At 40.7% G+C, this 10752-nt stretch overlaps 1 protein-coding gene across 1 annotated transcript; it reads right to left on the bottom strand.

The window, feature by feature from the left end:
• Positions 1 to 610: 610 nt before the first annotated feature.
• On the bottom strand, positions 611 to 7732 carry LOC121284676 (probable tRNA methyltransferase 9B). The gene is made up of 3 exons (XM_041200263.1): positions 7579 to 7732; positions 4238 to 4411; positions 611 to 1674 (listed from the first exon to the last, which is right to left on the bottom strand). Exons 1-3 carry the CDS (start codon positions 7730 to 7732, stop codon positions 611 to 613), a joined length of 1392 nt encoding a protein of 463 aa, XP_041056197.1.
• Between the last annotated feature and the right edge of the window lie 3020 nt (positions 7733 to 10752).

Genomic DNA, 10752 nt, shown 5'->3' with positions numbered 1-10752 from the left:
ACAAAGGTTTTTAGCCTCATAAGCACCAAGCTACCACTCAATTACTGGAAAAGATATATAAAATACAATAGAGTAACATAATATTGTAGCCCACTGGTACATCAATGTGTGGGACCATCAAGTTATGGAGAGCCACCTTGCAGAGGCAGGTTGCATTCACACATCATAGGAGGAAAGTTGCTCCCATTCACCTCTTGGAACCAGGGTTAGTATGGCATGACTTGTGGTGTGCTAAGTCTCCTGGTGAGGTGGTAGTTTTAAGTGTCCTTATGCCACTGTTATAATGCGTTGCTCCTAAAAACTGTTCTATAACCCAAAAGGAATTGGTTATTTTAACTCCCATTACCACGTGAGCCACTTTGTCACTCATGCTTGCTTCAATTCTAATGGCATCAATGAGGCCTTATGCTAGAAATGCTGTCCAATTATATCTCTAATATTCAATTGCACAAATACATGGGTCATGTAATGGATTTTCAGCATTACCATATTCAATATTGTGCTTACCAAACAGTCTTGATTCATTGCGTGACTAAAATTTTGTGATTTAAAGAGTTGTTACCTTTGCTTCTATATTAAAATGTATACATCAGTTGATAATCTCTGCATATCATTCTTTTTCTGCTATAACACACCAATTGCCATGATCATAACAGGAACTGAGGATATGAAGCTCCTGTACATGCTCTTCAATCAGCTGAGTCAATTCTCCTTCCCTGAAGACATGATAATATCTCATGAATTCTGTAGCATCTGCAATTTCCTCCTGCTTATCGTCCAAAGCCACAGCTCTCATACTGTCAATCACAGAGTCTGTTGATTCTGTTATGGAAGTCCTTTTAAAAGCCCTAGTTGCACTTCCCTCAGATTTCTGTGCTTCTTCATTTTTCTGAAAAATCTGTCTGCCTTCTATGGAGTTAGCCTCATAAGGATTGAGGCCTGTGTGTTCACGACATTCACTTTGATGTCCTCTTTTTTCTTTCAAAGTGCTTCTGGTATCTAACCACTGCACTTCTTTATTCTTTGGATTTTCAGCAAATACCTCATCATCTTCAAAACTGTCTCTCTTCACTAATGGTGGGCAATTTCCATCCAAACTGCAGTGCCTAGAAGATATCCTCAATTTCCCCAAATGCTGTGTGGGATCTGTGTTGCTTCTCCATGTGTTCATTAGCTCTGGTGAATCCCTCATTGACTTAAGGTGATCAATGTGTGTCTGCATTGCAGCCTCATCGAGTGATTTGGAGAAGAACCATGAACAAAGCGATTTTCCCAGATTCTTGTAAAATCGATACTCTTGATCTTCGGACATCCTGGAGCAGCAGTTCTCTAATAAGGTGCAATTGTCGGTTCTGTATGAAAGTATTGTGCATTGATCCTGCCTGAGAGACAACATCTCACTGGCTTCACTTGGAGCTGTTTTCATTTGGTCTTTATCTTGTGCTTTGACTGTGTTTGCAACTATGGGTTTGTTGTTGCTTTGGCCAGACTCTGATGATGGTCTGGAACATAGCAATCGGTTCCAAGGAACAAAGATGTCCTGTTTTTCAAAGCGACGGTATTTTTGCTCCATTGCCCACACATAAATCATCATTTGTCCTCCACGGCGCAAAGTCCTTGTCATTTCTCTTATTGCTCGGACACGTCTGCCTTTCGTCGAGAAGTGGTGAATCACTACAAGAAGGAGTGAGAGGGTTCATTTAGAATGATTATCGCTATTGCAGAACATTTCCAGGGCTATGGGAAAAGAGCAGGGAAACTAATTGGATAGCTCTTCAAAGAGCCATCACAAACATGTTAGGCCAAATGGCCTGCTATTGTGCCTTATGATTCTATGATTCCATGATCACTGATTACTGAAAAACAAGACGTACAGAAACCGGAACAGATGTAAATGCATTGATCAGGAATGTATGGCTCATAAGCTACAAATTTATACAATAGCACTCAACAACTTCATCAACACTTTGAAGGATAGGTAGCACTATTTGTCAAGCAATTATACAATGGATCTAGAAACTATTTTTCCACCCAAGCATATTATAGAATCATATAGCACAGAAGGAGGCCATTTGGCACCTGGTGCCCAGTCAGTCCATTCCCCTAATCTTTCTCCACAGCTCTGCATTTTTTTTTACTTTTTCAAGTATATAACTAATTCCCATTAGAAAATTACAATTGAATTTGCTTCCACCTTCTTTTCAGATAGTGTATTCCAATGCATTACTTTGACATGTAAAGCTGTATATGTGTAGTCTGAACTTGGAGGGAATATTGAAGAAGAAAGCAAGGAATAGGATGCTTTGTAAAAGAAGAGGTTGAATTATAGATTGGCCCAAAACTATATTCCACCTCCTGACTAGACAAGGGCAGTGGTTGCACATCTATTAAAGATTAACTTTCCCACAGCAAAATGACTTCACCTGTCTTTGGTGGCCATAATAGAGAAAAAAATTGGCAGCACTGATCCCAAAATCTGTGCTCAGGCAGTCCTTTATCTAATGAGACAGCTACATTGGAATCCAAATTGAATCAGATTAGATCTCATTTGGAATAAACCTGAAGATACATAATTTGGATCAGTTTTAAGATACAACTCTCATCCACATTGTGTCACGAAACGTTGTGACTTTTCTATCCAACTCCAATAACAATAAGATTGCACTTTAAATTGAGAAACAAAATTTATTGGCTTCAGTTTTAAAATATGAGTCCAACCAAGGATAATTCAATCAAGTCATGATAAAATATTATGCGTATATTGTAGGAATTCAGTCCATCTTACATTATGTAAAGCACGTACCTAAAATAAAACATTTATAAGAGTTTTATGTTCATCCTGTATTTACGGTTTTCTACAGCACTCTTGGGAATCTAGTCTCCATTTGCCTGTGTTAAAGAATTCTCCATCGCACACACTAGAAGATGATTTCAACAGTGATGCAACTCTCTGCAGTGCCTGGGAAGTATTCAGTTTTTGAACAGGTCAGAGAGGAAAAGTGTCGCTGGTGGAGAGTCAGGGGAGTAATGGAGGCGGGGGCTGGGTGGGGGGGTGGTGGGGATGGTGGTGGTGCAGGTAGTCCAATTATAACAGGTCACTCCCTTATTTACTCTTATGCAGGATTTCTACGGCTTGTCTAAATAGGTAAAGGAGGGCCTTCAACTGCAATAGGCACAGGCCCTGAATAGTAATGTCAGTGGTGCCCCATGAAGTTGGGGTTGGGCCTTGTGTCAGGGGCTCCCTCAGACCATAGAATCACAGAAAGCTCAGAAGCAAGGGAAGAGGCTGCTAACGGTCAGTTTTGACTTTTTTTCAGGCTCCCAGTAGGTCTTCTAGCCTTGGGGACTCTCACAGTTGTGCTTCAAAAGCAACCAGAGAAGCTCAGACACCATAGGCCTAGTCTACAGCTGCATTCTTGATTCTGCCTCCATTTCAAGGCAGAAGGTATTGCATGGGGGGTGGCAATCCGGCCATGATAACAGTCCAGGATGCCAATACAAACATAAGGCATCTGGATAGGTAGACACATCCAATGCAGCAGGGTTTGGGGAAATCAGGATTTTCAATTTTGCTAAAATTAGTACATAGGAAAAATTTCATCTCACTATGGCCTTAAATCCTGTTTGCAGAAATAATCATATGAACAAGGAGCAGGAGTAAACCATTCAGCCCCTCAAGCCTGCTCTGCATTTAATAAGATCATGGCTGATCTGATAGCAACCTCAAATCTGCATCCCGCCTACCGCTAATAACCTATTACCCCCTTACTGACCAAGAATCTATCCACCTCTGCCTTAAAAAAGACTCTGCTTCCACCACCTTTTAAGAAAGAGAGTTCCAAAGGCTCACAAACCTCTAAGTGAAAAAATTTTTGCCTCATCTCTAACTTAAATGGACAACCCCTTATTTTTAAACAGTGAACCCTAGTTCTAGATTCTCCCACAAGAGGAAACATCCTCCTCACATTCACCCTGTCAAGACCCCTCAGGATCTTATATGTTTTAATCAAGTTGCCTCTTACTCTTCTAAACTCCAGCGGATACAAGACTAATCTGTTCAACATTTCCTCATAAGACAACCCACTCATTCCAGGTGTTAGTCTGGTAAACCTTCTCTGAACTGCTTCCAATGCAGTTACATGCATTTACATTGCATACACATCCCAACGTACAGAATGAATGCTTGAAATAATCCATCCTACCGTCTAGCATGTGATCATGTGATCTCGTCTCTTACCTCCAATAGAGATGACAGCATTAAAACACTGATCCCTGTAGGGGAGAATCAGGTTGTCACACACCATGACTTCATGTCCATGCCTTTTGGCAATCTCCACCAAGGGGCTGCAATAATCACTGCCAAGTTTATAAACTTGGCTGTTTACACTGAGATATTTTCCAATCCCACAACCTGCAGTGGAGAAAGACCAACATTAATACCAATTCATTACTTCTTACAATGATACTTGAGGAATTAGGTATAAATATGATAGACAGGGGTAAGTATATCACAATCTAGTACACCCTGCAAGGAATATGGCAGCAGGGATTACATTTTGGAAAATTTCAAACAAACATTATTTGTCTTTGGATTTACCCACAAATGTTGCCTCATCAGAATATTAGAATTTTACTGCCAGCACATTACTTGTAAGATGTTGAAAGAGTGGAGAGTTTGGGGGAGCAGCTCACTATAGGCCACCAGTGCTTTAACAGGAAGTGGACAATAGCCACTGAGAGGAGGCTGTTACTGAGCAATTGTGTGGCACCAGTAAGGGGCTCTCCAGTGGAAAGTGCAGGCATGTAGACTACAAGAATAGTGGTGATGGTAGTGGAGAGTTCTATAGTCAAGGATTTGGATAGTTGTGGATAGTTGTTACTGTCATTATCGAAGTTCCAAATAATATGCTGTCTCCCTAGTGTCAGTGTGAAGAACATGCAGAATCAGTGAGAATAGTGAGGATATGAGAAAAAGCAACCGAATGTCATGGTCAATGCTGGAACTAATTACATATAATGAAGCAAGGGAGGACATTTCAGTTCTTGCAGAGGCAGTTTAACATGTTAATGACCAAATTTTTAAAAACTGCAAAAGTGGCAAATTCCAAATTATTTCTTCATGTTTCATACCGGACAAGATGGGGATAGGAAGTTTAAGAAGATCAGTGCATGGCTTTAGGATTGATGCAGAAGGGAAGGATTATGACATAGTTATAGGGTGAGATGGTGGTGTAGTGATAATGTCACTGGATTAGTAATCCAGAGGCCTAGGCTAATGGTCTGGGCATATGGGCTCAAATCCCACTATAGCAGCTGGTAGAATTTAAATTCAATTAATTAATCTGAATATAAAGTCAGCCTCAGTAATGGTAACTGTGAAACCAACATCATTGATTGTTATTATAACCGATTTGGTTCACTAATTTCCTTCATTGAAGGAAATCTGCCAACCTTACCTGGTCTGGCCTTTGTGTAATTCCAGCAATCTTAACTGTCCTCAAAAGTGACCTTGCAAGCCATTCTTGATCTCAGTTCAAGGGCAATTAGGGATGGCAACAAATGCAGGCCTTGCAAGCAATGCCCACATCCCATGAAAGAATAAAAAATATAGTTATTGGAGGAATCCATTTTAGCAGAGCTGTCAAAGACCGAGTGTTGCAAATTGCCATATTCCAAGGTCCAGGATTACATGCTGAGGGGCACACTAAAACTTAGGGGAATCGCTGCAAGGTTCAATGGAAAAAGACCACTGTCTGAGGCCTTCTCACCATAGCAAACTGAGGGGCTGGAACCTGTGTAAAGCTCTTGGGCAGTATGCACCAGAAAATGTTTGGCATGAAATGTAAATGTATATTGTAAATATGATCTGTAATGGCAAACGTAATGAGACACTTCATGTACTTTATTGTAAGAAACTGATCTGGGTCTTGCACTTTATGTAATGTCAAATTTGAACTGTTATGTAATGTATCTTTACAAATCTTATGAATTAAGTATATTTTTGGAAGAATAAGTTTAGGCCGAGTATTTATTGACAACCCTGCATCAGCTAATGAGCTGGAGACAGAGCAGGCCTTAAGGAAAAATTCACATCAAACACAGTAAAGCCTATTTACTCAGCAAATAGGCCTGTTTGACCCATTCACTACATCAAATAGTCTACACAGTCGATTTAAAAAAAGTTTCCGTAGCCACAACACAGAGCTCATGATCAAAACTGCAGCAACATCTTCTAATAAAGGCAGGATGATTTTTCTCATGCAAATGCAGTGAGTGGAGGATAGTTACATACAAATAATGTGCACAAAATCAATCACAGTTAATTACAGAAGTGCGGTCTCCAAATTTGATTGATAGGGGTATTCACCCAATTGTTTCCATTCTGGCCGAGAATGGTGATGCCACTATATGCAACCCATTGCTAGTGGCTCATCAAGTCATTAAATTTGAAACCAAATGCTGGATGACAGCGTATTTCCATAGTAACACTAATAAACCATATTGTGACCTATTAAAACAAAATTAGTTTCCAGAAGTGAAAATAGTAAAATGAAAAGCATCTTTGCTAAGTTCATGCAAGGTCTATGAATTTTTTTTTTTGGTGATTTTTATTTACTGGGCTCATTCATGAGCTACGCATGCATTTGCTTCTGCTAATTGATGTTGAGTGGAAGCATTTCCACAATCTCAGCCAAAGGGGATCCTTTAAGCAAGTCAATTCCATAATATGAATAGATCTTCTTGGTGTTTTTAAAGACTGATCACACCTGACTTGTTCCTTTTGTTCAAGACCTGACTGAATAGTTTCCCCAGTGACTTTTAGCAATAACAGTTTGCAATTGTAATTATTTAGTTAACATTGGCAGTATGTAACCTATAGCAACTAGACAGTATCACACTTAATCCTCATTCTTAACTGATCTTAGCCAAGGGAGCAGCAGAGGTGCTACAAATGTCCGCCATGTCCCTGGGCTCAGTAAGACAGAAACCAGCCATGTTTTTAAATTGCCCATTGACCCCATACGTGGAAGCCAAGTAAGAACATCATTTGGCTCATCTATGTGACCTTTTGCCCTCATTTAATGGTTGACTAGTCTTTCAGTATCATTGCTCTTACTACCAGTCTGAATCCAAATATTCAAGAGACATATGAGATAGGGAACCTTATCTAAGTGTAAGTCATTACCTTCAGGTGAGGAGATGGTTCAGAGATAGGGGTGGGTGGGGCCAGAGGGAAATTGCAAGAACCTTAAAAATCCCTGCTGAACATTGACTTATGTGGGAATCATAGATGTATCGTTAAAAATATCACTTTTAGAGTGTCCAAGCTATATGAAATCCATCCAACCCATAGACGGTGGGACTTTTAGTTATTAATTTTGCTAATAGGCCCCGTCTCTTGAACAGAAGACATGATATGAACAACAACAACTTGCTTTTACGTAGCTACAACTTGCATTTATACTTGCAAGGTGTTTCACAGAAGCAAAACATATAAAGCAAGACAATTAAACATTACCTAGAAAAATCACATTTACTCATACATTGGTAAACATTAAGTTTATAGTAATCTCTTACCAACATCAGCAATGAGGCTACCTGGTTGTTGGTCCATGAGGAACTGTCGGACACTAGGCCATGCTTTGCTACGGAGCTCGATGAAGTATGGTGCTGTTTGCTTATATACATTATGAACATGTGCTTCTTCCAACTGAATGGCCTCTAATTCCATCCTGTGGCAAAAAGACTGGAGATCGGAATAATACTATATTTGTGCATTTCCTGTAACTCTTTTTATCAGAGTCCACTCTTTTACCTCTATGCGCAGTGCTTCCTATACCTTGGCTGTAATCAGTGTCCAATTGTCTCCATTTGTAATCCCATTATTTCAAAGGCATATTCCAGGTCAAGAATGTTTATTAGAGTTAAGTGCCTGAAGCTTCCCCTCAACAATTCATTATAATCTGGAGCATTTTAACACACTTCTCATATTGCTGCATGTTTAGAGTAAAACAAAGATCCAAACTGGTAGAAATATTTTTAACAGTTAACTGAAAGTTAATGTTAATGGCTCCCAGTTTATCTTTATAGACCATGGGTGGTAACCAACAAGTTTGGGCTGGCACTGGGTGTGGTGATGGTTGCTTTAATGCCAGCCTTACTGAATAAGGGTCACATGATCAGAACAGCCAATCAACACTGAGCGTGGGGAAGCTTATAAGGGGTGGAGTTTTCCTAGTTCAGAGTGTGCATTGTAGCCTTGCTAAATAAAGTTTGTTCAACTAAAGAAGCCCCTTGCTAGTACATCTCTACATCTGCTGATGAGGATGAGATGATGCTGGCACTGTCTCTCGCCCTACAACTGTGAGTATCTCGTTTTAATCAAGTATAATATATATATGTACTCACCAGAAGCCTCTGTTTGGGAGGATTGACCCATTGGAATCCTCCACGGAGTACAGGACTCAATACATCGAGTGCCTTGGGTTTTATTTTAAAATAGGGGAGGAGGCAAAGCACAAAGCAATTCTCTTGAGCGTCTGTGGGAGTCAAACCTAGAACCTTATTTGCTGTCCCACAGCCCCAAGCATGCCTGACTCCAAATTGTTCAGTGAGCTCGTGGATTTGGTGAAGGGCCAAACCATCAGTCATTAAGCAAAGATTCAAATTTAATATGAGGGTGAGGGCTCCAGGCAAATTGATCGTGACTTGTATTGCTAAGTTGAAGCAATTTCCAGAGCATTGTGATTTCGGAGTGACCTTGAATGACATGCTATGGGATCAGATAGTTTGTGGCATGTGCAACAACGCCATTCAGCATCGATTGCTGGCAGAAGTCAATATAAACTTTAAACAAGCAATGGAGATAGTGCTGGCCATGGAAAGCATTCAAAAAGATTCGCAGGAGCTACGGAGCTTGCAAAACGATGCCATTTACCAGTTAGGGCCGGAACCTGCAGCCAGGTGTGTACAGGTTGGAGGAACTAAGCATCATACAGCCAAAACCTCAGAAGCAGCCGCGAAGGGGGAATCATTTCCAATCACCCAGAAATCAAAGTATATACCAGAGACAATCAGACAGCAATCCTGAAGTTGAATTGTTACAACGTGGGGTAACCACACTCCTGAAACATGTAGATTTAAGGAGGCCGAGTGCTATTACTGTCACAAAAGAGGACATTTGATAAAGCAGTGTAGAGCTAAGTCCAGACTGCCAAGTAACCAGCCAGCAAAGATGTTAGAAGTACACAATGTGAAAGGGCCTGAAATAACTGATTCTGACATTCACTCTCTTTTTAACCTTAAAGCAGTCAAGGTAAACCCCATTACTGTCGCACTCCACGTAAATGGAAAGCCTCTAGTTATGGAGATGGATACAGGGGCATCAGCCACAGTGATGGGTGAGCACACATTTCAGTATCTGAGAGAAGGTACCCAACCCTTAAGTCCGGAGAGAACTTCTGCCCAGTTGAAAACTTACACGGGAGAAGCCATAAAAGTAAAAAGCACCGCCATGGTACCTGTGAGCTATGGGCAGCAGTCAGTCCAGCTCCCAGTAATAATAGTGACTGGGGAAGGACCAAGCCTTCTGGCTAAAAGAAATCAAGTTAAATTGGTCTGAAATTTTTCAAGTGCGGGCAGGAGAACTGTTAGAATTGTTAGAAAAAACATTAGCATCTTTCACAACGAATTAGGAAATATCAAAGGTTTGCAAGCCAAGATTTATGTTGATCCAGAGGCAACTCCCTGATTTTTTTTTAAGGCAAGACCGGTACTGTAAGCCTTAAGAGAAAAAGTGGAAGAGTTAAACAGGTTGGAGGAACTAAGCATCATACAGCCAGTTCAATTTTCAGAATGGGCAGCACCTATTGTCCCCATACAGAAACCCGATAAGACTGTCTGCATTAGTGGCGATTATAAGCTAATAATTAACCAGGCTGTCAAGTTGGAAAAATATCCAATTCCAAGAATTGAAGACTTGTACGCAAAGCTGGCAGAAGGTCAATCCTACACTAAGTTTGATATGAGCCACACGTACCAGTATCAAGTTGGATAACACATCCCGGGGGTATGTCACAATAAACTCACACAAAAGCAGATCAGGATTTGGACCAATAGAGACCTGCTTCTGTCCAAAGTGAGAGACCAGATACTTACAGGATGGCTAAATGAGCCAGTCTCTGAGAAAATGAAACCACTTTTTACCTGCAAATACAAATTGAGTTGTCAGGATGGTATCAAACTCTGGGCAGCAATGGTAATCATTCCTGTACCAGGCAGGGAACTGCTCCTAACCGAATTACACAGCACTCATTCTGGCATTTCTAAAATGAAAATGCTTACCAAGAGTTACATGCGGTGGCCTGGTATAGATGCAGGTATCGAGAAGTTAATCAAGCACTGTCAACAGTGCCAATTGCAACAAGAGTTGCCAGCTGCAACCCCACTACACCCTTGGGAATGGCCTAGTCGACCATGGGTGTGGATCCATATAGGCTACATGGGTCCATTCCTAGGCACAATGTCTTTGCTCATTATCGACGTCCACTCAAAATGGATGAAGATTTTTGAGGTGAAATCACCCACATCGCACGCTACCATTGAAAGGTTACACCAATGCTTTTTGACTCTTGGATTGCCCAAAGTCATTGTATCAGACAATGGAGCCGGATTTACAAGTGCTAAATTTCAGAACTTCACCCAAAACGGCATTAAAAACATCTGAACTGTGGCTTACCACCCAGCATCAAA

Source organism: Carcharodon carcharias, chromosome 1 (assembly GCF_017639515.1).
Source record: "Carcharodon carcharias isolate sCarCar2 chromosome 1, sCarCar2.pri, whole genome shotgun sequence".
Classification (NCBI taxonomy): Eukaryota; Metazoa; Chordata; class Chondrichthyes; order Lamniformes; family Lamnidae; genus Carcharodon; species Carcharodon carcharias.
Note: the sequence above shows the minus strand (reverse complement) of the source record. Positions and strands in the feature narration are given on the sequence as shown.